We start from the raw sequence: 26,933 nt of genomic DNA, 5'->3' as shown, positions 1-26,933 counted from the left end.
TTGAAGTCAAATGGTAGAAGTGTTTAGAGGATTGGTGCCTAAATCATTATTATATGGTACAAGGCCATTGGTGCTCAACCTCCAACCCATGGGCCAGATTTGGCCCATGGAGCTGTATCCTCTGGCTTGTGGGGCTCCCCCCCCAGGTCCAAAAAGTTGGCAGTTGGAGAAGTAGTGTCATTGTTAATTGCTACTTCCTTACTGCCCAACAGAATTAGGGAGAGCCCTGTGGACCAAATGATGTGGCCCTGTGAGCTAGATCACCAGTCCATGATGAGGCAGACACATGAGGTCACTCTGCAGCTGGATCCTGGATCGCACCTGTTTACTAACCCCACTCACAAAATCTAGCCTGCAGACCAGTGCTGTGTTGTTTACCCAGCCTGCAGAGCCAGAAGATTGAGCACCACTGCTTTAGGTGCTCAATCAAAAATTAAGCATTTTAGAAAAGCAGTCAGTATTTTTGCACATCTTCTGCACGCCATTTTAGTAAACTAAACACAAGGATACTGTAGAGCTGAGTGCAGCAATTTTATTGAAAAAGTCCACTTGTGTGTGCAATTCCTTTATTAAAAGTTTTCAAATACATTGGACAAGGAGCAATTGATGATCAAGATTTAATTATACCTTTTTATACATATTTTATTTCCAAAACTATACAAACATTGGAAAACTTTTCTTGTTCCTCCATATTTCCCAGAATTCTGTAGTGACAACGTACATATATATCTCCCACTACAAACCGCAAACCTACTTCCTTTGAGTTGACATTTTACATCTTTGACAATAAAAAAATGTCAGTAATATTTACATGTGCTTAAGGTTGCATAATTGAGCATCATACAGGTTCTGAAAACCAGTTGCTAAATGAGTTTCAAGAGTCACCCAAATGAGTTGAATGGTTTTAAATGCACATACACTACACATATGTGATTTATTAGCAAAGACTCTCCATTCCCTTTTATGATTTCAGGGTTATCTATAAGTTGTATGCTAGACATGGTATGGGTCAGTATTTTAATAAAGGTACTCACAGAGTGAAAAGCAGCACTGACAACGACTATTGATGATCAGAAAAATGAGTGGAGAATTGAATGTGTGTATATGACACAAATTAGGATGTTCCAAATGAACCTGAAGTTTGCCAGAAAAAGAAATGTTTATTTGTTACAGATCTGTTTCCCATCCTTCTGGCTAATTTAAATGGATTGTGTATTCCTTAAATTACCTTGCAAAGTTCAATCTTAATGTGGGAAAGAATCACTGAAAACGAAGGTATTGAAAGTCTACAGCAGATCTTGCAATGTTGAATAACGTTGAATAATTGGAAATTCAGCTGAGACAAATTATCACTGAAAAATAAAGAATAAAACAGCAGCAAATACATAGAGCTAATTTTGCTTTGTAATCTAAGTATTATATTGGGCATACAAATTGTTCTGTCTACATGTTGTTTGTTTGTCCCTTTAAGATTTCTTTAATATCTTACATGAAAGCGTTGTCTGTTTGAATCCTCCATGCATGAGAGAGAGGGGCAATTCTGCAAGGGAAAAAAAAAATCCACATTTTGATTATAATAGCATAGCCAGAAACACAAAATAAAAGACAATATTTTATGGTACCTTTGCTGCATTTATTTTGGCTCAAAAAATATGCATGCACTAGACTTTAAGTACTACAAGGTACTGAAATATTTACAACATTGTACATGTGCTCTTAAAGGGAGGGGAGAGGGAAAAGTCTGCTTTTATTAGTGTGGGAGGGGAAGTTACTTTTCTAATCTAGTAACACTTATTTGAAGTGAGAGATGACTCTTCCAAAAAGAAAAGCAGAGGACAATGTTATAGCATATTTATAGCCAATGCTTACAAACTGTACAGTACTTTACCTTGGAATTCTAGCTTTGATCACTTATGATTGAAGTGACAATATCCCACCATTAATCACAGTCACCATATTTCCACTGTCTCAATACTGCTCCATTCCAGCTGGTAGAGCTGCATATTAGCTGTTTATAGTTCCTTATTTCAAATCACTTAAACATACTCAACAGTGATGTTTAAATCACAATAACTGTATGGTAGTTTTGGACAAACAGTATGATATAGTTGATGTTTACTGGGTTTATGGCACTATAGAATTCAGACCACTATAAAGTGTATCAGAAATACTTTAAGTGGACTTAAAAAGGAAACCATCTCTCTAAGAAATTTAGTGAGTAAGGCTTGTATCACCTATTTCTATTCTGATTTTAAAGGTAAAGGTAGGATACCCAGTACACCAGGTTAAACAAGCAGAAGGCAGTTGGAAAGAATATACGGGCATAAGAGTCCATTTTGGCAATGCGGATATGTATTCTTCCGTGTCGCCATGCCCCTGTTCGGCAATCCTCAAAACAGCAGAAAAAACTGGCACAGTCCTTGCCATCAAGACACTCATACCCATACTCTTCATCCCTTTCTTGGAGGTGTGTAGCATTGTTCATTTGAATAGTTGCTGATCTTGGTCGGATATCAATTGTAGGTGCCTGTGGTAAAGGAGTGGCAATATATGGGAGGGGGAAGGGGAATACAGCATTATAATCTTCATAAGAAAACTTTCTATACACTAATGTTCAACTTGTGCAAATTATGGTTTTGGTTTAGGCTAAATTCCTAAAGAATTAGGTGTTCTAATCATTTTAAATCTTTAAAAATACAGATTGCAAATATTGTAATTGCAAATATATTGCAAGTATATATACTTAAATTTTATAGATAAACAATTAAGATTATTATTACGGATTAATACCTATGGAAACATAGATGTCAAATAAGCTAAATAAATTCAGAGCCAATAAGCTAAACATTTCAGGTTAAAGGAGACATTCAGAAATGCAACTAAATGGCATTTTGAAATCTTCCTTTTAGTAGCTGGTTGATAGAGGATGGTGATTTTTGGTGTTGCACATGAAAGGAATTACGATAACTGGAAATGCAGGATTTTCTTAAACACAGTTGGTTTACATGCTAATGCATAGGCAAATGTATATAATTTGCAGAAAAAAGCAACTGTGTCTTCTGAACAGAGAAGGCTAGAGGTTCTCTGCAATACTCTCTGCTAGTTTGCATTTATTAATACATGCAGCTCAGCATATACTACTGTTCACCATCTAGAAGCCTCAACACGTCCAACACTGTAAACAGTAGCAGTACATGTATTTCTGCAATGAGTTGAGCTAATTAAGCATTTAAAGCTATGTTGAGCGCTTGGTGAACATTGACAGGCATGGCATAATGCAAACTACAAAAATTCTCACTGATACCTTGCCATTTTTAAAGACAAAATAAAATTATAGCATTTTTATTTCCACAAAATATGTAAATGTTATTAGCTTTACATTTAGGCATTCTTCCCCCCCCCCGCCAAAAAAAAATAACAAAACAAAAACTAAAAACCTAAATCTCTGCATTTCTGAATGGATATTGGATTTAGGTGCAGTATACAGCTAGCTATATTCACTAATTTGAATAACAAGAGTATGTGGATCCAGTGATAGCATTAGAAAATGTATGCATTTTAAACCCTTTCAAAACTCTGACAATAAGCATGACAAAGCACTGGAGTTAATTATGATAGAATTTTGCTCAATGCTAGAACAGAATTAAATTTATTATTTTAAACTAGATTACAAATCTAAAGAAGGCATCAGAGTTGAGTTCTAAAAGGGTGTATTGCAGGGTTTTGGTGTAGCTAGTGGTATTGGATCCCATGGGCAACTGAGCAAGAGAGCAACACAGGTGTCTTGAACACGTTAAGCTCTCTTAACTCATGTGATCCAACAATGCTGGTAACTGTTGAACTTAATATAAGTTCAAAACCATAGTGAGTCAGTGGTAGGGCTGCTGAATCAACTCTACAAAATTATTTAGAAATCTGTAGCCATTCTACTAATTTAAGAGGGTACCTTGAGTAGAATGTTATGTCTAATTAAAAAAAAAATCATTTAAGCTCTAATAGTTAAATTCAGCAGTTGCATGCAGTGAATTTCCATTCCAAAAAACTTTATACCTTGAAGGAAAACATCCGAAGAAGCTTTCATTTTGTAGACAGAAAAGAGAATCAGAATTTTTAAATTCAAAAAAGAAAGAAAGAAAAGGGAGAAAGAGACAAAAAATAATATAAAGATACTTTTCTAAAACATAGTAAGTCAAAAAGAACTGAAAACATAGAAAGATAAAGGCAGGAAGGCTATTAAATAAGGATCTATTGATATAAGACAAGAAAATTTCTGTCTTAGTGACTTGTAATTAAAGGTGGATGAAAGGTGCACAACACAGAACATTATTTCAATTTTGTCATAGTCTGAAGGGATTAAAAACTGGCATTTAAGATGGTATATTTGGATACATGTTTTAGGTCAACATCTTGGCTCTTGTAAATTCTCTCTTCAATACTCCACCCTATAGCTTTTTGTTTCTTAAGATCAGCCCATTGTTATTTCTGTCATATGTACTCTACTCAACAGATCTAAATAACCCAGTCAGGGCACAGTGCTAATATGGCTAAATTTTTTCCTCTGCAGAAGATAACTCATTTCTACACTTATTCTCTTGTAAGCTAAAGAGAAAGCTGTCAAAATGCCCAAAGTTTTTAGTGCAGTAAGTCCTATTGCCTTCATATCATTTCCTTAGTTGTATTTGAAAATCAACCCATGCAAAAGTAGACCATTTGTGTATTCTGCAGTGTGCAAGTGCGTGTGTATATGTTCAGGAAATAGAATCTGATAGATTTTTATTTCTTTTCTTTTTTGTTACTATCACCACCTACTCATAGGTTTTGTTGTCATAGGAGGAGGAGAAGTTGATCCTTTTTGAAAAGTCAAGGAACAAGCCTGGCTGGAACAAAATAGTCTGCAAATGCAGGGACAACAAGGGGATTTTTAGTATTTTGTATTATGGCTGTAGAAAGGTCTGTTATTGTGTACTTGTTCCTCCCATACCAGAAAGCATTAATGAAATCACTTTCTAAAGGAAAGAAAATAGAAAAAGAAAGTAGGTGAGAAAGGCTACAAGGAAAAATAATATAAAGAAGCAATGAAAAGGAAAGAGAGAGAGACAAGGGGAATTTGCAAGAAATACAATTTCACAGATTGAAAATAGAATAAAAATAACAACCCAAGAGATCTGAATTCTTGACTTTAGATTCTTCACTCCCCAGTAAGTAAGGGTACTTAAAGACAAAATAAAATCAAATAAATCTATATGAAAAGCTATGGGAAACATTTATATTGTGATCATGAACTTTTAAAAATATGGGGTGGGGGGATGGTGAGAACAATACAAACCCAATATTAGACTAGCCATTTTTTTAAGTATGCAATAAAGAGCTCATAATTTCTGTAGCACAAGCAGGAACCTACTGTGTGTACATTGGCAGAAAGTATCACCCGAGAAAGGACAGGGATATTGATGATTCTCATAAGAGTGATTCTATGTACTGTACTTTGAAATCATGATGTTGATTATAGCTGTAACTCAAAAATACTTTGGCTAGATAGATCCTGCCAGTAAGAAATGGCTTTCTGGGCATTGGGACAGTTATAAATATATCAATTATACATTCCCAAAGATTGAATGAGTTTGCATTCTTATTTACCTCTTATTTCCACTTTATATCTATAGCACAATCTAATAAAAGGTTTAACATATCGTGATCTTTAACTATTACCTCAAAACATATAATTCAGATTTATGCATATCTATTTAATGGTAAAACAATACATACTGGGTTTTTCTTCTTTTTATCTTTATCCTTGCTTGGTTTTCTGTTGCTGACAAAGTAGTGCAAGGTCCCATATTCCACCAGTGCAGAAAAAACAAAAATAAAGCACACTGACACAAAAAGATCCATTGCTGTCACATAAGAGACCTTGGGAAGAGATTTACGAGCAATAGTACTGAGGGTGGTCATTGTCAGGACAGTTGTAATACCTGGGAAAGGAAACAGAATTGAACAAAAATATCACTATTTTAGGTGACAAAGTAATTCTGTCACTTGTCTCATGCTCACTAGTTTTGAAGGATACCCTGAAGTGCTGACATAGTGACAGTGTTGAAAAGCAGCATCCTGAGCATGGAGAGGCTTGTATACTCAAGTGAGAGCCTCCAGGGAGCAACAGAAAATGCAAATTACAACGCATGGTTTCCTGTAAAGGATACTTAGGCTATAACCCCTACATGAACACTGCGGGGCAAGGGGCAGAAGGACAGACATAAACATATGCGCACACACAACTTGTCAACAGTTCCCCCAGACTCAGAAAAATAAAATGTCCTCAGAAACTCTAACCATTTTTAGATCTGAACTTAAACCCAATTAAGTTTCTTTGTTGCTGGGGTACATTTTCTTCATTTTCAGCTTCTGGGCAGCAACGTAAGTGCCAATCCCAAAATATCCTAAGAAAGGTGACATTACAAGGAGTAGAAATGCCTGAAATCTCACAAGAGAACATAAGAAGAACATCAAATCAAACTGAATTATATCAATTATATATGCCATGATGTAGAGTCATGGCATATATAATTGTCAGTTGAGATTTTGGTCATGACCCTGAAACAAATATCCTTAAGTCTTAATAAAACAGACCCAGAACTTAATTTTTAATGTCACCTGTAATGTCTTCGTTGATCTCTCTAATGTCAGCAAAAAGCCAATACTTCTATTTAATGTTTCATTTAAATCTGATATTTATTAAAATGAGGGACTAAGGCTGTTAACAAATGGCACATTTATCCCAGGAATAAACCATTTTATCCCAAGACAAAGTGCAATCATACAGGTATCCATGTTCTTTGTCCTAGGATAAATTCTAAAAAGTTTCCCAGATAAGAGGTAGTAACATTTCATCCAAGGCTATTACAAAATACATCTGTACACTTACCCTGTAACTGTATTACTGTTACCCTGTAATTGCATCACTGAATCAATGGCAGAAAAGTGGCACTACTTTCAGCTGCTCACAAAACCCTGGTTATGAGGGTGACATACATGTATCAATCCAGGGATATATTTGTTGCAGGACAAACACTGGCATAAATTATCCAGGGACAAAAACAATGTCTTTCCAAATTTAAGAGCCCAATTCAAAATGTATGGATGTTTGTGGATAAACTTTCATTGACTTACGTGGGATTTGAAGGTAATTTTTATAACACTGGCAGACTGACTAGCAAATATAGTGCAGGGCAAATTTCCTCATATAATTGTGCCAATTCATCGTAACTGTCACCAATCCATTGTCTTTGAAATTATGGCATGACTCTTAAAAAGTCATTGAAAGGTTAGAATTCCTATGGGAATTCTAGTTGCAAGCCTAGAAAACGGGACCACTATTCCTATCAATAAAGACATTACAGAAAAGAGACACAATCCAATTTTTTTTTATGATGACAGGATTTTAAAAATATGTATTTTTAAATGCTACATTGAACATCAGTATTGATCACCAACTAAAAAGTGAACGTATTATGTTAAGGCAAGGAGTTTATTTTATATACTACTAGAAAGGGGAAGGGGAAAAGAAATTTACGTATAGAATCTCTGCCGACCCTTGTAAAGCCAGAGGTTAGATTATTTTCTCTACCAGAATGTCAGCTGTGATCCAAAGCCTGACTTAGAAATTTTGCTGAAAAAAATACTTATTTGTGCCACAAAGTTCCCTTTTTACTCTTTTTGAGCTTCCAGTGCACTAGACCCAACCTCAGAATTTAAATCCAGGTGTTTAGAGTTGAAAAATAGGTTCTTATATTGTACTCTATGACCTGTTTCTCAGGAATAAGGTTAGTTTTATTTATGTTCGTTTATTTTAAGATCAATCCATGAAGAAGTGACTAATTGTAATTAATTACACATGATACCTTTCATAACACCATATAATAACAAGTGAAACAATGCCACCAAGTTCATTTAATGTTAGGCCCAGAGGCAACATTTGACCTATGGTCCAAAAGGTAAAAAATCAGTGCCTGCAAAACAGAAGTCTGACATCTATGTTACCATGAAAGAGCACATTACAGAGTTAAGCTGAATTTTTATTCAGACATAAAACTCAAATGCAGCTATGCGCATCCTCTTTATGCCCATATAAATATTGATCATAAACCAGATTCAGCCACTGTTAATTAATGTTTGACCACAATGAGAAGGCAAAAAAGGAATTATTGAATTTGAATGCAGCTGGCAGAATTTAGCCTCACTTGATCAGTGATTTATCTGTGAAATTCCTAGTAGGAGCAAAATTAAAATTTGCAGCCTTTCAGACCATCTCGTTTTATATATATAATACCATATTTACTTGAATAGATGACCCCCAAATAATGAGATTATTAATTAAATAACAATAATTTCTAATTATTGAAGTTTTGCCTTGAATTTGTCCCTCTCCCCCACTTACGGGAGGGAAAATAAATCTGAGGGATAACAACAGCAGTGAAGATATAGCAAAATGGATTCAGTGTGAGCTGTACAAGGTAAAGTGCCTATGTTGCTACCTGAAAGCTTAGGCACCAAGTCTTCATTCCTCTAGCTAGACTAACACTAGTACTGGTAGACAAACTCAGTGGTACAATAATTTCTCTGATTGCAGTATAGACATACACAACCTTCCATAAATGTGTACAATATTCATCATTAAACAGCAAGTGGTTCTATTACCATAGGAAAAAAAAATTAAAATGAGGAGTGATCCTTGACATGTACCTCTTAAAAGGGGAATTTTTTCTAATAAATGTTCATTTACTCTTATGCCTTCATAAGGATTAGAGTTGATATTAGCTGATATCCAGTTATTAAATGTTGGTCCTAATCCAAAAGCATCTATAATTCTTTTTTTTGTTTTGTTTAAAAAACTGCCAATTGACTCCACCAAAACTTTTGTCAGCATCCAATTGTAAAAAGAGATGGGGTTTATTAGTCAATTTTGCATGAAAAATCAGATCTAATACCCTGTGGGCACATCTAGATGAGACACTGACTGCGCAGTAGCTGAATAATACTGCCCAGTAGCGTGTCAGAGCACCAAGTGTTAATATGATACTGCACAGTATTATTAGGCTACTACCTAATAACTTCAGTTACTGTGCGTTTATTTAGTACTTCTTCATACAAGTACTAAATAAATGCACAGTAAACACTGTGCAATAGTGTCTCGTGCATCTAGTGGATATTAACAGTCAACTACCGATTCATTATGAACCCTGTTTAGTCTATATAAATATATTTAGGGAGTATTTTTTACTCTATTTGCTAAAACTCATTAAAAATTGGGTTTTGGTTTAATAAAGATATAGGTCTGTATGAGGCACAAATAAATAGATCCTTACTTCATTTTGGGATTACTACAATACGTGCTTCTCTCCAGGTGTCAGGAGTCTTTTTCTCCTTTCAACACATTCCCAAAGGTACATCTCAGTAAAAAATTGACAGCATTCAAGAAAATATTGGTCATGCCTCTGAAACACACAGGCCTATAGTTCCTGCCATATAATGCAATTTTAAATAGGCTTGTAAAAGAAAAAAAAATGTTTATTAGAAAGAGAGCTATTGATATGAGATCAAAAACTAGTGTTGAAGAATGGCACACCATCTAGAACAGTGGTCTACATGCCTCTGTCTGTACAATAGTAAAAGACAGTCATTTTAAAATCCTATATCAGTGGAAGAGAAGTGACATCACTATCTCATTTTAAAAAGTTTGGAAAGTTTTACTAACAGAAAAATTATCCTATCAAATCAATGTTCTAGGAGAAGGAAAAAGAAGCTTACTTGGAAAATTGGAAAATTTTGGCATTTGCTAAAAAAGAATATTCTCTGCCTGCAAACTAGAAAATCTGATTTTTTTCAGACTGAAGGAAAGTGCAAGTTCTATGACCTAACAATTAGGATCAAATTTGGAATAAATTTAACATGTAAAAGCAGAGATGAGCAGAAGATAGTGAGATTGTATAATGCATGATTGGAAGGGAAAAGAGGGGGTCATATAGATGAAGAAACACAAAAGCTTAACATTGACAGGAACAAACAAATTGTCAGAGACTGAAAGAAAGAGAAGTGAAGAACACAAGACTTTTGGACATTGGACTTTCAGACATTGATCTGTGTTAAGGAAGCACTGTTGATGAGAGATAGGTATTTGCCTTTTTGCATATTTTCTCAACTAGATTTTTTTAAAAGGTTAAATCTGTTATTTGATATGTTTGTTAATAAATAATGTTTTAAAAAATTAAACAACAAGTGTTAGTATACACTTGTGTCAGGAGTAATGAAGTTGTATTTTCCACTCCAAACTTAACTAAACTGTTGTTTCATTCTGTGGTCATGACAATGTTATATAGAAAATATTATTATAACTGATCTCAGCCATAGAAAAATGAAAGAACAAAAACCATCCCTTCCCATTTCTAATGCTGAACTCAAACATTAAATCATAGTTTACAAATATATTTTTTCTTTTCTATTTTTCATTATTGTTCATTTTCACTCATAAACAATAACGTTTCTGTCCTAAATAGAAACAAAATCACTCAGCCCCAGGCCTTCAAATGCACACAAACAAAAACTATTTACATATAGACAAAAACAATAACTATTAATGCTTAATAGACATAAAAGAACAACTTATTTAATGGTTTTGGCACATGTATTTATACATAAAAAGAAGGATTGAGGTTATTTCTTCATGAATATGCATCTTCTAACCAATACATCTGAGTCTTCAGCACCTTTATGTGTAGACTGTTCCATGAGGAAAACTTGATTTCACATAGAGGTGTAGCACCACAGCTCTGTACCTGGGGCAGCTGCTGTGCCAGTTGCAGCAGTATAATCAGTCTCTACTGTGGCAACAAATACTTTTGCATAAAGGTGTTGCCCCAGGTTGCTGTCTTGGTTGCCCCTCTCAGATATGCTACTGATACATCCATAAATGCCATGGATGTATCTATGTCTAGTATTGTATCACATGCATAATATGCATACTGTTCCTTAAAATTGGCTATATTCCAATAGGCCACAGCATTAACATAGAAACAGATCTGGTCAGAAAACAGAAATATATTCTTCATCAGTTGTACATTTTTGATGGAAAAAAAGATCTGCTTTTAATTGGAAAATAGTTTTGTTAAAATGAATAGTTAAGTTTAACAGCCTGAGTGTATAAAAAAAAGACCGAATGGGTCTGAAACTGGGTCCTGTGCAGACTTTATTTATTTATTTATTTATTTTACAGTCAGTGTAAAGCATGAAGCAAGCCCCTTTGCAGATTCAGGGCCTAATACAGTAAGAAAGAGGGAATCATGCAAGATATATACAAATGGAGTTTGATCCATACCATACTCTTATAAGGGATATAAATTATATTTTCTAAGTAACAGAAAATCGAAAATCTCATATATGATCCACCTGAATCCAGATCAGGATCTGTGCTAGATACACGGATGATATCACACATGCTTTAGTAAACAAAGATGGAAGGTACAACAACTCACCCAGTGATGTTCTTGCTGGAACAGCATCTTTATTAATCCAGAAAGAAACCCAGGACAGTACAACAATGAGTGTACAGGGGATATATGTCTGAATGGTGAAATAGCCCATTCTTCTGCTCAGGTCAAAGTAAACAGACATGACTACATAGTCTCCTGTAAAATAGAGTTATAAACAGGGTAATAGGTTAAAAACCCTCTAAATTTATCAGCTAAGTGCATAGCTGTTCCACAAGTGAGATGTGTATACTTGATTGCTTTACCATGTCTGAATAAGAGGTCAAGAAATAAGTGAATATGCATGTTCTGTGGAGTTATGCAAGTAGCAGTAGTTTATTTATTGCTTTTGCTAAAACAATACAATAAAATGAAAATTATATATAATATAATAACATTTATATAGCTAACAATTTATAATTTTTGCTAAAAGCATACAGTACAATACAATTCTACCAGTCGGCACAGAATTAAAACAGAACATAGTATATGATCATAAAAACATAAGTAAAACAAAGCAATGGATTGTAAAATAAAGCAGGGAAATTCTAATTGATTTTGGCTCTCATTCTTTGTACAAGTTACCACAATTACTTCAGAAGTATAGTACAGATGCTTACTAATTAAAGATAAGCATTTTTTCCCTGACTGGCCCAGTATTTAAAATTTTCCACTACTGGAAAAATCTAGTTTCCCCTATTTTTTAAATGTTTATTCAAGTCATCTGTCTCATTCTTCCCACAAGGACATATTCTATCCAAATGTGGGGTCCAAATCCACTTGCCCATGACAATGCAAGTCTCGCAAGAATGAACTGCAGTCTAGTAATGTCCTGCCATTTGCACTTTTGTATTGCAAATGGGTAGATTTCTAGGCCAATGTGTTTTATTAATCTCAAAAAACAGAAGTTTGAGAAAGTCTCACTGACTGAATATTTGTCTACATGCTGGCACCCTTCGTTCTTAAATACATGGTTTTGTTTTAAATAAAAGAGAATTATAGGGCTAGCTATTCTCTGCATACTTCCCAGGCCATTTGTCTGGAGGAGAATATAGCTGTAATTTAACTATCCAAACAAAGGTTTATTTGAAAATAGAGAGGCTTCTAAATGTACTTCTTAGGGTATGCAGTAGGTGTAAAAGATCTAGTTTTCATTCAATGGTTTAGGGTTCTTAATTGAGCTAAGGTGCTCACTAGGTAATTAGGGAGCTTTCCTATTTTTGAGCAGCCCATAGTTTTGCTTCATACAATAAAATGGATGCTACCTTAGATCTCTGGTTCTTTAGTGCTGCTTGTACTGGGCTTTTGCCCATCATATTGTAAAAAGATAAAACCCCACCCAAAGCTCATTTTGCTTTAGTGCTTACATTTTCAATATGTTTATTCCAGCTCAGATTTTAATTAAAAAAGATCCCAAGATATTTAAATGAAGACACTAACTAATTTATTTTCCTGGAAAATCCAAACTTGTTTCCACTTTACATTCCCAAAACCCAATATCCTGGATTTAGCTGTGTAGATTTCTGAACTATCTGAGGTGAAATAATGCTGAAAAACTTCTAATAACCTTTGGAGGCATATTTGGGATTGCAACATTAATAATGCATCATCTGTATAAAGCAAGACAGAGATAGAGCTGTTCAATATCATGTGTGTGTGGTATTGATTCCCTGTTAGCACATTTTAAAACATGCAAGAATAGATTAAAAAGTAACAAAGCAAGAAAAAAAATCCTTGTTGCATGCCTGTCAGTTAGGGAAACTATTACGAAACAATCCCGTAATGCAGCCTAGATGTTGTATCTGAATAATAAATAAGATTTAATTATTAAATTATTTAATAATTCTAATATTGTAAAACCTTTAGTCTGTCCATAATGCTTTCCTTGCACTCTGATTGGTTCTCTGAAACAACCAATCAGAGGTGCTCCAAAAGCATTTTCGACAGGAGGAGGTGGTGGAGTGCTGCCATGATGGTGGAGACAGAGGGGGGCGGGTGAGGCCAGAGCTGCTGGCCTTGCCCCTCCTGGCCCTGCTCCCTGGAGGCATCAGTGACAGCATGGGGGGGAGGAGTGAGGCCAGCAGTGCTCCTTGGAGACAGCGTGGCTGTGGGTTGAATGGGTCCAGACCCCAGGTAGTGATGGAAGGGAGGGGGGAAACAGCCCTGGGCCCCAGACTCGATGTGGCAGTGGGGAGGAATGGAGGAATGGGCCTGATGTGGTGGGGAAGGGGAGAAGCAGGCCCAGACCTGATGCAGTGCTGGCGGGGGATGGGGGGAGAAAAACTGGGCCTGGGTCTGACATGGCAGGGGGAAGGAGGAGGAGAGGGCCTGGGATTGACACGGCAGGGGTGGGAGGGAAGGTTCGGGCCCAAGCCCGATGTAGCAAAGGAGGCGGGGAGCGGGGCCAAACCCCAAATGGCGGGGGTGGGGCTCTGTCCCTGCCCACTCCCCCTGCCCACCCCCCCATCCCTGCCCACTCCCTCTGTCTTTCTTGACGGGCAATTTACTAGTTCAAATACAACTATGCAAACACAGCTGTTTTGGGGATACAAGGATAGCTCATATACAGAATGCTGATGACTTTCCAAGGTATAGTAATAAACATACCCCCTCAGACTTCTTCAACAAGCTTGCATGTGAATTCCAACCTGCAGGGTAACTTTCTCCTGAACACCATTGCCTCCCTACAACCTTTCTCCTTTCACTTTCAAGCTACCTTTTTGAGTAATCTGCAAATCCCTAGCATAGCCCTAGATATTAAGCTATAAAGTTTTCTGAGCTGTGTTTCCTTCTCTTCTTTCTGCTACAGTTATTACACTGTATAAAACACTACGGATAGGTATGGACATTACACTTATATAAGTGATCAGAAACTGCTCTATACCCATAACAGAAGTTCAGCACACTTAGGTTTAAAAATTCCAGAACCCGGTCTAAGGTTTGCACTCCCCCCGCCAGGGCAAATGTGTGTCCTGTTTGCTACCAATCTAAACTACGCCACTTGTAGAAAATCCCATAACTTAGATCAATTCTGCCTCTGGCTTTTTAAATGTCTGTACGTAGCCATAGTCACAGAGACAGTTAGTAACAGTTCACTTGATGGTTTCTTGCTTCTTTTTTTAGAAGATCCTGATATGAGAGCTGGATGGGCTCATATCTAAAGTTCTACATAATTAGTTTGACTATTATTTTCAACATTTTATCTTATTTCAGGACTGATCTCTGGACTGATCTTTCAGAAGCTATGGTTACTCACCTCTCCAGGCTTTCTATTCACCAGAATAGGTTATGATAGGGACAAACTCCTGAGTCAACACTCTTTACACATATTGATACCAAAATCTAGATTTCAAAACCAATCCAGAAAAAAAATAGCAAGATTTATTCTACCTACGTATATCACTGGGTTGCTATAAAACCCCTTTTCCTTACTCAGTAGTACATTACACATGCTCCCCCACCAAAGCAGTATTGTGGTAAAGAACAGAGATGAATGAATATAATTATATTATACATGCCATGTCTCTGTATTGCTAGCTTACCTGTGCAGCCCTTGTATATTGAGCCTTCTGCCACAGTACTAAAGCTTGTAGAGAATTGAAAATAGAGGCTAGATGTGTCGTTTAGTGCAAATAGTATGCTTGTACTTGATAGGAAGTAATTAGTAAATTGAAGTTATATGTTAAAAAATATAACCCCCCAAAACAGCACCTACAAAACAGCTTTTAAGAGTTAGTAGGCTGTTGTAGCTCCTGACCTTTGAGCAAATGTAAACATCATTCTGATGTCAACAGTTCTCAATAATTTATTTCCATAGAGATATGTACATGCCTTTTTATATAAGACTTGTTATACCTACTGGAGACAAGAGCTTTCCTGTTGCCAGATTCTTATATTGTAAATGTTTGTAAATAGCATGTTTCTGTCAACATGTTCTCTTGATTCAGACACTGATTTGTCTTCCCTACACAAACACTTTTGTGTTTTTTAAATATTGATGTACTTCCTAAGGAAGGTTATTAGTATCCCTGAAAGTGTCAGGTTGCAGCAGTAGAATCATAGGGTACCTATAAATGTGCCCTGGGATGGTGAGGGCGGGAGCATTTTAATTGGAACTGGTCTCAGGAAATGGGAACTGGTCTCAGGAGCTGCTCTAATTAAAACTTTCACAGCATCTTGTGTATTCAGTATCCCCATTTCAAAATGGCAGCAGATGCACTAGGGCTTGTTTGATGAGCTTTAAAGCGCTCCTGTTGTCATTTTAAAATGTGGGGGCACTGAATACGAGATGCTGCAGCATGTTAGAGCATTCTGATTAGTATCTGAAAAGCCTTAATTGCCTTCTCTTAAAAACACATTGGACTATGTGTAAAAGTGCCCAAAGGAGAAGTATGGTTGGAAGGGCTCTCCAGAGGTCATTTAATCCAACCCCTGCCAAAAATCTAACCATATCTATATAACCATATAACTACAATCTAAACTCTATGTAAGACTATCATCAACCATGACAGAACACAGACCTAACACCATAACCTGCCACAGGTAAAGCAGGAGAACCACAGCAGCCAATATTCTGCTTCTATGAAAAGTTGTCAATCTATGCTCAAGAGATCCTGGTCCATGCCCCTCAAACACCAGTCTGTACCAATCTGACCGTAGGATAAAATTCCTTCCTGATCCCTAATATGGCTTTTGGTCTGACCCTGAGCAGAGGGGCAAGATCCTTTAACTAGGACTCTCCAACTTTGGTCCTAGCAGGAGAATTGGCACACCTCAAAGTCCCCAGCATTACCAGTAGCCAACCCAAAATGCCTCTGAAGAGGTTCTTTGGGTAAATCTGATATCTTTTATTAGACCAACTCATATACTTGGAAAAATTCTTCTTAGCAAGCTTTCCCATTTAAATACCCTTCATCAGGCTGAGGAAGCATCTGCAGTTGGTGTGTGGTCTTCCTGGAAGGAAGGAATTGCAAAGAAGCCAGAGGCTAGTATGCATGCAAGAAAGGCAGCCAGTGAAGATGTAAATTGAGGAGTCAGTGAGAGAGAGACAGGCTGGGGGGAGGGGTAGAGGATGGGTGAAAAGGGAATGAATGTAGCTAGTACATAGTGAAGAGGTACCTAGGAGTCAGATTAGGCAGGCTATAATGTGTCATAAATCCGATGTTTATATTTAATCCATGATTTTTTGTGTCTAGGAGGTTCATGAAGAGAAGTTCATAGACTTGTCTGTGAAAAGTGTTTTGTAAATTCCCTTTGGGGATTAAAACCGATTGGAGAGAGAGTGCTTTTCTTGTGAGAAATGTGCCCTCACAGGTAATTGGGTATTTTTAACTTTGATAGATTTTCCAATAATACACAATTACCTGTGGGGGCACATTTCTCACAATATTACCACTCTGGGAACATCCAGACAGGCCCACATGTGCTTATTGCTGCATCCAAAGCAGCTTGTGATGCAGCAAGAGACATCCTGGGGAAAAATAATTGTTTCCTGTGCTGCATATTTGCAGCAGGGGTTCAAAATTTGATACCTGGATATCTAGGTATGAAAAAAAAAAAAACCCTGCAGAAAAAAAGGGGGCAAACAACCAGAGGCAATCAGGCCTGGTTCCTCAAAAGAGATTCTCTGGTAGCCAGCCAGAGCATCTCTATGGCTGCCCATAACCCTGGTGCTGAAACACATTGCCTCCATGTGCAAGACAGCCTGGACCAGTGCAGGCTACATGGACCCCAGCTCTGCTTAAATACTGGGTTACTGGGTTGGGGGGATGCCCTTCCAGTTACTAAGGTACTGGGTTGGGGAAATGACCTCCCAAACCCTCCTCTGCAGCAGCAGCCCATCAGGGAGCTCAGGGCCTTCCTGGCAAAGCACCCTCACAGTGCAGGGCAGCACAACTCAGTGCTGTGTGCATTTGGGTAGCTCCAGGCCACTCAGGCTGTCACTCAGAGCCCCACATCACTTGCAAGGATTGCCTGTCATGCTGGGCTGGGTCCTGCATGCATGGGCCCCACCTGGGCTGTTTCTGTTCATGCAGGACCCAGGCCGGTATAACAGGTGGTCCCCTCAAGTGCTGCAGGGTCCCAGATGACAGCCCAAGTGGCCCAGAGCTGCCCGAAGCACACAGCACCAAGCTGGATGGGGCCAGTGCTGGGTGGCAGATGGCAAGGGCCAAGTCAAGCTGCCCTACACCATGCAGGTGGGCTGTGCCAGGAGGCCCTGAGTACCCCAATGTCTGCTACTGCCATGGGTGAGCTGTGGGTCATAAGGAAGGCTGGGGCTCTGTGGGGGGGGGGCCTCTGGCCCCTGCCGGGGTTTGTGGCCCCTACTGGGGGGGCAGTCTGTGAGCTGTGCAGGGGGCTGCACCCTGTGGGAGGCAGGGTACACACCTCTCCTGAGCACATGCCCCCACCACACCCACAGTCTCCCTACAATCCACCTACAAACCCCACACCCCCACAAACCCCTCACCCACATACCTGGCCCTGTGGGTCAGGAGTGAAGGGACTGGGGTGCGAGACAGGCTGTGAGTTAAGAGTGGGGGGCAAGGGCTGCACATCCTGGTGACTGAAGTGGGCAGGGGCAGCTCTGATTTTTCTATGACAAAAAAGCCAAAAGTAAATGCCAAAGTGTATAGATATTTAGAATTTATTTTATTATGATGATAGAGGCACTGGTAGGCTTCCAAATTGCTTTAAACTCATAAATATATGAATAAAACTTTGCCCAACTGATCTCTCTCTATAACAGGGGAGGGCAATCAGGCGGAGGACCGCTTACTGAGTTTTGGCAAGCCATTGAGGGCTGCATAACAGGCAGCCAGGGTAAGATATATATTAATTTTCTAAAATTTTTAGGGGCCCTCCAGACTGGATATAATGGCCTGGAGGGCCGCACCTGGCTCATGGGCCACATTTTGCCTACCCCTGCTCTAGTAAGTGGCATTTCATTTTAAGAGGGAAAGAACACTTTTGGGGTATTTTAATGAGAGAATTTGGGTTTCTTGTCAGAGAATTTGCAATATTTAAACTGGGAACACCACGATCTCTGCTGGTGGGACAAGTGTCAAGACCCAAGCAGAGAAGCCTGTCTAGGGCCAGCACCAGGGACCCAGGTGGGGGGCAGATGAGGTGGCTGACCTGTTGGCCATTTGGGGCCAAGAGAACACACTTGGAGAGTCCAAACTAGGCCACTGTAAGGAGCACATCTTCTGGGTGATAGCTGCCCAGATGGCAGAGCAGAGCCACCCCATCCGGGTCTGGCAGGCATGCAGCCATGGGGCCACAGCTCCAAGGGGGTGGATGCTGTAGCAGGTGGCAGCAGGTCACAGCCAGGCAACATCCCCCACTGCCAGGCTGCTGCAGTGGGTAGAGGGGGAAGGGGCCACTCCAGGTCAGGGCTGCTGCAGCAATCTACCTGGCACAAGGGGTAATGTCCCCAGATACCAACTGGCTGGGGCTCAGAAGCTCCTGAGCGCAAGTAACCCTGAGCTGCTCATGAGGGCAGGTTTTTATACTGCTGGGCTCTAGCTCCCCCAGGCTCTAGCTACCCCAGCAACAGTTCTGGGAGGAGCCAGGCAGGGTTAGTTTGCCCCAAGTGTCACAACTTTCCCCACAACTTGTTCCAGCCTGTCTCTCACCCAGTGACTCCTCCATTTACATCTTCACTGGCTGCCTTTCTTGCATGCATACCAGCCTCTGGCTTCTTTGCTATTCATTCCATCCAGGAAGACCACACACCAACTGCAGATGCTTCATCAGCCTGTTGAAGGGTATTTAAACCCAAAAGCTTGCTAAGAAGAACTTTTCCAACTATTTGAGTAGGTTTAATGAAAGATATCAGATTTACTGAAAGAATCTTTTCTATGTCCTTAGACCAACATGGCTTAGACCAACATGGCTACAACCTCTAAGGAGGTTCTATTTTTAGGAAAATAGTGCCAAATGTCTATGAGCAGTAGTGCCATGGACAAAATGCACTGGGGAGTTTTATCTCAATAATTGTAGAGGATTGCAATTCAAGTGGTAGAGGATGCTTCTGTCAATGAAGGCAACGTTAATATTGATTTCTTCAGGGAGAGAAAGGTAGCAAGGAGAAAGAACTATTTACTGTATTGAGTATGCAGATGATAATCAGAAAGATAATTTATCAGTTTAAGTACAGACTAATTGTGTGAAATCCTGGCCCTACTGAAGCCAATGGAAGTTTTCCACTGACTTCAAGTAAGCCAAGATTTCTTTTCATGTGAAAGTTATTTAATCTTTCTTGGACTTCAGTTCCCATTTGTAAAATGAAAAAAAATCTTCTTTATCTCAGAGGGATATTGTGAAGATGAAGTCTATTCATGATTAGGCTTTTCAGATACTATGATGAAGATAGCTCACATAAGGACCCAGTTAGGGAAAAACTTTACTAAATATTTTAAATAGAACCAAGTTTTATGACATGCAGACACAGAATGTCTTGGTTTTTCTGTTTTTCTTTTACATGTACAGTGAAAGCAATACTATTAAGAAACTCTTTTAATAACAGACAAGTATCTGCTGAGGTGCCTTTTTTTAATGAGTGCCCATTGACTCCTCAATCTACAGGCATACCTCGTTTTATTGTGCTTCGCTTTATTGCTTTATTTTATTTATTGCTTTATTTGTTTTTTACAAATTGCAAAATGGCGTCGAGCAAGTCTATTGGCACCATTTTTCCAACAGCATTTGCTCACTGCGTGTCTCTGTGTCACATTTTGGTAATTCTCACAATATTTCAAACTTCAGCAACCACCACCCTGATCAGTCAGCAGCCATCAACATCAAGGCAAGACCCTTCACCAGCAAAAAGATTACAACTTGCTGAAGGCTCAGATGATGGTTAGCATTTTTTAGCAATTAAGTATTTTTTAATTAAAGGTATGTACATTGTTTTTTTAGACATAATGCTATTGCACACTTAATAGACTACAGTATAGTGTAAACATAACTTTTATATGCACTGGGAAACCAAAAAATTCGTGTGACTCTCTTTATTGCGATATTCGCTTTATTGCGGTGGTCTGGAACCGAACCCACAATATCTCCGAGGTATGCCTGTATATCTTCACTGACTGCCTATCTTGTATGCATACCAGACCAGCCTCTGACTCCTTTACTTTTCATTCCATCCAGGAAGAGCACACACCAACTGCAGAAAATTCCTCAGCCTTACCAAAGGGGTTTTGAACCCGAAAGCTTGCTTAATTTTTTCCCCCAACAATTTAAGTTGCTCTAATAAAAGAGATCAGATTCACCCAAAGAACCGTGTCTCCTTTTTATGAAATAATGAGCTTGTTTCTTCAACAGATACCCAACAACTCTACTCTCTCTAAAGGACACTAGGTAGATATGTTCAGTCATTCTGTTTCCTAGGCTGTCTTTTCTACGTATTCCCAAGTATTGTTTGCCATGAAAACAGTCCTGCCTTATCTTGGGGCAAATGCTACAGGTGCATAGGATCCAACTTGTGAAAGAAGTATCAGTAAACTCTTTAAGGTTGCTGTTTGTTTTTACAGGTTTCTTACCCAAAGCATTGGGTCAGAATAGCAAACACAAGACAAGAAATGTCATGAAAAACTGAAGAAAAGCAGTTAAGTTATATTTTATTGAATGAGTGTATGTTCCAGGATTAAAGTAATATATTCTGTCTTAAATACCATTACAAAGAACAATGGAAATGCAAATGATGGGATATTAGATGGAAACATATTGCTAAGTGTTTGCTAATTTATGTAAGTGATGTTGGAATCTCGTGACAAGAGGCCCTTGGTGTATATTAGATTCTGACTAACACTGGTACTTTGCAGATACTGAAGACATAAAACAGCAGTAAGCATACAAGTCAATGTGGTGCCTAATTCCCACCCTGGGACCTGACTAAATCCATTGCTATGTCTACAAATCTGGTGTAATTGCCACTCTTGAGCCAGATTTTGACTGGTTCTTGTTCAGATGTTAAGAGCATTCCCTGTCCCTTCTCTGACATGGAAAGATCAGGAACAATCACTGTCCAAATGCTGGGGATACAGAGGCATGCATCTATTTCAAGGGCATGCATCAACTGGGGAGGATAGGTGGCACTACAGTCCTCTCAAGCTTAATCCATTTCTACTTACCCTGAACACTGGTGAACTTAGAAAAGTATTGTGTTTACCTAAGGCACAACCCTTCCTAAGCTTCCCTGTTATGTTGAAACTTGCATTATCCTTAACAATGTCTGCATCCACATGACACAATTTTACTCTTGACATCTTAAATTCTGTAGCTTTGAGTGTAGTGCCTCAGGATTTATGATGCCACTGACATGCACAGTAGCTGAATTTGGGACGTGGAGAAGGGAAGGGGCAAACATTTACCAATATGCTTCTCCAACATTACATCAGTTGAATTCAAGATCCCTAATAACCTTGTATCCCACATCTTAGGTGGCAAGGGCATATCACCTGGCAACAGTGGATCAGTAGCAGATTGGAGGGGGCAAAGGATGGTACAAAACCCTGCCCAACGTTTGTATTTCTCTGTCAGAAAAATGTAGGAAAACTGGCTCCATCACATATGAAATAAAATAGCTTATTTCGTTCTAAATTTACAATGCTGTGAAAAGGGTTGCCTATGTCATGTGATTTATATGGAGAATCAGCTACTTGATTGATTTTTATTAGACATTGTTGAAAGTCAGAATGTAATCACAATTAATCATCATGGGACAATACTAATATAATCCTATTTGTCCATATATGTGAACACTCAGTAATGCGCCTTATGCACATGCTACAAGCTAATTTATTTAAATTATTTTAATAAGTAGATCTGAAATTTCTGGCAATAAAGTTATATTTGCATTTTGCACAAATGTAAAACCAGTGCAGGATAATTAGAGAACCACTCTGAAAGCATATTCAAAGGTAACTATAAGAGGTTTTTTATCTGGTTTCTTTCAGTGCACCATATGATAGCACTAGAAAGTACAATAATTAGCCTTCTTCACTGATACCTATACATTTGCTCCCTCCCCACCATTTCATAAAAATTTTACAGCTGATACACATACACTTCAGATGTTTCTGAGAAGGAAATTAGGGGAAAATATTATTTCACTTATATTTAAATCTAGCTTTAATATTTCCAAACTTTAGGAAAGGAAACTAAAATTTGGCAAGGGCCTGCAGGGATGTCTCATTAGTCAGACCTGCACAACTGGCCAAATGTGACCAAATTACATGCTTCTCAACAAAATTGTATTACAGATTATGAGCTACATCTTCTATGGAATTTATGTGCATTGAACAGGCTCAAGCACCCTCAGAATTGCTCCTATGTGCTAACTGCATAAAGGATAAATCTTCTCCCTCTAAAAGCAAAGAGCATGCTGCATCCGGTATGCATAATCTGCCTGGGATTCTCCCCATAGGCCGCAACCAGATAAACATGGCCTTGTGGTATGTAGTGCTGCACACACATCTCTGGCACCACATACCACACATTCAGATGTTCTCCCTGCTGCAAGGTAGCAATGTGGGGGGTGAGGTTTGACCCTTGGAGATCCCAGGGTCAAAAAAACCCCACACATGAAAAAAAATGGGGCAGTGTATGCAGGGACAGTGCATGCCGTCCAAAACCAGACCACACCAGAGCCACGTTCTGACTCCCAGCCAGGCTCTGAGCAGCAGGATCACTGCTGCTGCAGCCCCAGGAGGCCCCCAGAACCCTGGGTAACATGAATGACCCATGCCTTCGGCAGCTGGGGGGACAGCAAAGGCTGGAGCACAGCAGCAGTGAGCAGGGACCTCCTGCAACCAGTGCTGCCGGCAGTGGCGGGCAGGGGGTGAGCGACAACCAGGGGTCAGTGACCACCTGCAGGCTCCGGCGGTGGTGTTGGCAGCAGGGTGGTGAGTGGTGCCTTTTTACAGGGGGTGCACTGCCATGTTCAGGGGGTCTATGTAAACCCACATGCACCCTCTATGTGTTGCCCCTGCTAGGTAAGGCTGCTGGAGTCAGCCCAGGGCTTCTAAGAAATATACCAGAAAAAGTAGTGTGGGGGGGGGAATTGATGGAAAGAAAAAGGAAAAAACAGCAATATATAAGGATACATATAAGTGTTATATTTAGACCAACCTTACCAGGATTAGATGAATCTAAATGCCCACTTGTGCAGGTGTTCAAAGGCTTTAATTCAGCCACAAAATGGCTCACCTGATCTAAATCAGCTCAGATCTCTTGGCTCACCTCAAGAGAAAGGGTTAACCCTATCTAGGAAGGGGTTTACTCAGTCTTGTGATGGTCTGCTGATGTCTGCAGTAAAGCCACAGGGCTGAAAAGCCCAACTGCTCTCCAGCCCTAGGGGGTGTGCTATTTCTTCTCTTGTTAGAAATATTATTAAAAATGCATTATCAATAGCTGTTAGCTCCCATCAATAGTGTTGTCCTCTGAATAAGCACGGCTGCCAGCCCTCCTTGTCTCCTTAATGAGAGAGGGAAGGGGGGGTTGGAAACTGAAGGAAAAACTCCAAGAGCTCTCTTTGTTCTGCAAATTTACTATCTCTTTGTTACACTAAATCACACTTTCTTTCATGGCTCCTACGGTTCTTAGGCTAAGATAAGAGTAATTGCCATTTTAGCCTTCAGGTTGAACCTTGAGTAACCTTGAGTCCCTTTTGAGCACGCGTAATAACCTAATACATATTAAGCCTATCCGCCCCGCATACTTAAGTAGTTAATTATAATACACATGGGATGCATGATCTGACGTATTCTCATGCATGTTTGTATGAACCGGAAATGAGTTGTAAGAGTTCCTGTTTCTGTACATGTGCCAGAAGAGAGGGGATAAAAGCCTGCTAATGATTGTGCTGGGGGGCAGAGGGTTTTGATCTTTTGTCTTCTCCCTCTGACCCTATTTGCAAATATATACCTTTTGTCTCACCAACAATGTGTGCCTAAGGATTTGTTATTCAATGAGCCTCCAAAGAAAACGAACCGAGAAAGAGTTTTTTTTACCTCAATCTGGCGCCCAATGTGGGGCTTTCTTTGGATGACTCCGGAGTTCGTCGGCACATCGTCTCTGCCCCCCTGGGGGGTTTGTGCGCCGAGCCTTTCTTTTTGGCTCGCCCTGAGGGGGGGCTTGAGGTGTGAGCCGGAACATCCGGAACACTAAGGGCTCCTATGCAAATTTTGGTTTTTTTGGAGTCTCCAGGTACACATTTTTGGCTTTGGATCGAGATCTCTGGGGTATCTGAGTGAGTATACGAATTCCCTTTGCCCAATTTGGTTCTGGGTCCGGAGCAGGAGGTGTGCATGTTCTCATGGTAAATCATCTGCTGTAAGGGACTTTTTGGTATTTGGTGTGCCTTGGGTGCACTTTTGTGGGCAAAATGGGTACGGTTATCTCCCGTGTAGAAAACACGGATACCCCTCTAAGGTGCTTATTACGTCATTTTAATAAATTTGCAAGGCCGGCCGATTACGGAATAAAAATGAAAAAAGGTGATTTAACTAAGTTTTGTCAACTCGAGTGGCCAACATTTGGGGTCCACTGGACCCCGAAAGGATCCTTTGTGCTAAAAGAAGTGATAGCTATCCATGAAATTGTTATGCAAAATGGGTATTGGAATCAGTTTCCTTATATTGATTGTTGGTTGTGGGTGGTTCAAAATCAGCCACCTTGGATTAAGAATTACTTAGTAAAGTCTCATGTGATGCTTGTTAAGAAAAAGACTCGGGGGGGGGCGCCTGTACTTCCTGAGTCTAATGAGGGGGGGGATTCTGAATTGGCTGAGTACCGGACCCGTGCTCCGGTTGCCCTGTCGGGTAGCGAAGATGAGTCAGACGCCTCCTCGGCATCCAGTCCTTCTGCACCACCGCCCCCTCCCTTAGAGAGACCACCACCGATGTACCAAGGCATACCTAATGAGTTAGAGCGTGAGCCTCAGCCAAGTGCCTCATCTGAATCAGGAAATAAGGGTTATTATTTGCGTAAGCCTGTAGAGTCACAGCCGGTGTTGAACTGTCCGATGCGAGAGGTTATTGGGGAAGGAGGCACTGCAACTTTTGTCTACACCCCATTTAGCACTTCAGATTTATTTAACTGGAAGAATCAGAGCCCCTCTTTTCGTGAAGACCCTGAAAAGATGAGGGATTTGTTTCGATCTATTGGGCAGACTCATCGACCCACTTGGGCTGATGTCCAGATGATGCTCCAGACCCTCCTAACCCCGGAGGAAAGGAGATTAGTGTTAGGTACAGCAGAGCGTATTGCGACAGCCAGAGTTGAGTTAGAGGGTGCTGCTGGTCGTACTCTGCATGATACCTTCCCTGTAGAAGAGCCGAGATGGGATAATCACACTGCCGAAGGCAGAGAGCTGAGTGCACGGTATCTGGGAATTATAGTGGAAGCAATGGGAAAGGCAGTGCCTCGGGTTACCAATCTGTCTAAGTTGTATGAAGTGAGACAGGGAAAAGAGGAGGATCCCTCAGCTTTCCTTGGGAGGCTGTATGAGGCGTTTCGCAGGTTTTCGGATCTGGATCCAGAAGCCCCAGATAACCAGCGCATGGTAAATCTTATGTTTATTGGTCAATCTGCTGCTGATATCCGTAAGAAGTTACAGAAAACTGAGGGAGGTGCTGGGAAACCGATTTCAGAGCTGGTGGAAATTGCATATAAGGTGTATGGGAATCGTGAGCAAGTGCAGGAGTGCAAGGAGGATAAAAAGGCTCAGCGACAGATGGCAGCACTAGCAGCTGCTATAACTGGAGGGAACTCTGAAAAGGCTGGGATGCAGAAGGGGAAAGGAGAAAGAGTGGGAGCAGACGTTTGTGCTTATTGCAAAGAGAAAGGACACTGGAAAAGGGAATGCCCGAAGTTGAAGGAGAAGAGAGAGAGGGAACCGAGAGGTCACCTCATGCGGGCAGAAGACAAGGGTGAGGATTCAGAATGAAGGGGACAGGGATCTAAGACCACTACCCTTCGGGTTGGAGCCCGAGAAGATCCCATGGTAACCATTAGGGTTGGTGGCAAAAACTTTGAACCCTTGGTGGATACTGGGGCTACATTTTCAATGATTCCAGAAAAACCCCCCTGTGCAGGAACTAGTGAACAGCATGTACTTGTGGAAGGGATTGAGGGAATGCAAACCCGACTCCCTGTTTGTAAACCACTCCTCACCAAAGTGGGAGATCATTTGCTTGAGCACTCCTTTGTGTATTCTCCAAGTTGCCCGGTTGCACTCCTTGGGCGGGACTTACTCACAAAATTGCAAGCTGAGATCTTTTTCAGAGACGATCAGATGGTGGTCCAGCTACCTGTCAAGCAGAGCTCGAACTATCAGATGGCTCTCCTGGAGGACCGACGCCCTGCAGTAAGTCCAGAAGATCACATGACTGGAGTAGACCCCTC

The 26,933-nt window shown here is 39.9% G+C and overlaps 1 protein-coding gene across 2 annotated transcripts in view; it reads right to left on the bottom strand.

The window, feature by feature from the left end:
* Window positions 1–533: 533 nt before the first annotated feature.
* Window positions 534–26,933, bottom strand: part of GABRG2 (gamma-aminobutyric acid type A receptor subunit gamma2) — a 130,352-nt gene continuing 103,952 nt past the window's right edge. The window contains exons 7-10 of one of the 2 annotated variants that reach the window (XM_090065021.1): window positions 11,526–11,678; window positions 5,767–5,972; window positions 4,051–4,074; window positions 534–2,527 (exon numbers count right to left, since the gene is read on the bottom strand). In XM_090065021.1, coding sequence (XP_089921147.1) covers window positions 2,252–2,527; window positions 4,051–4,074; window positions 5,767–5,972; window positions 11,526–11,678 — 659 coding nt within the window. In that variant the 3' untranslated portion in view covers window positions 534–2,251. The remainder of the gene's footprint in view (window positions 2,528–4,050; window positions 4,075–5,766; window positions 5,973–11,525; window positions 11,679–26,933) is intronic. The other variant, XM_090065022.1, reaches the window with a different exon arrangement.

The sequence above is a fragment of the Crocodylus siamensis genome, chromosome 10 (genome assembly GCF_052110815.1).
Source record: "Crocodylus siamensis isolate JL-2025a chromosome 10, ASM5211081v1, whole genome shotgun sequence".
In the NCBI taxonomy this organism is placed as follows: Eukaryota; Metazoa; Chordata; order Crocodylia; family Crocodylidae; genus Crocodylus; species Crocodylus siamensis.
The sequence above is the reverse complement of the archived record's forward strand: the minus strand, read 5'-3'. Positions and strand labels throughout refer to the sequence as shown.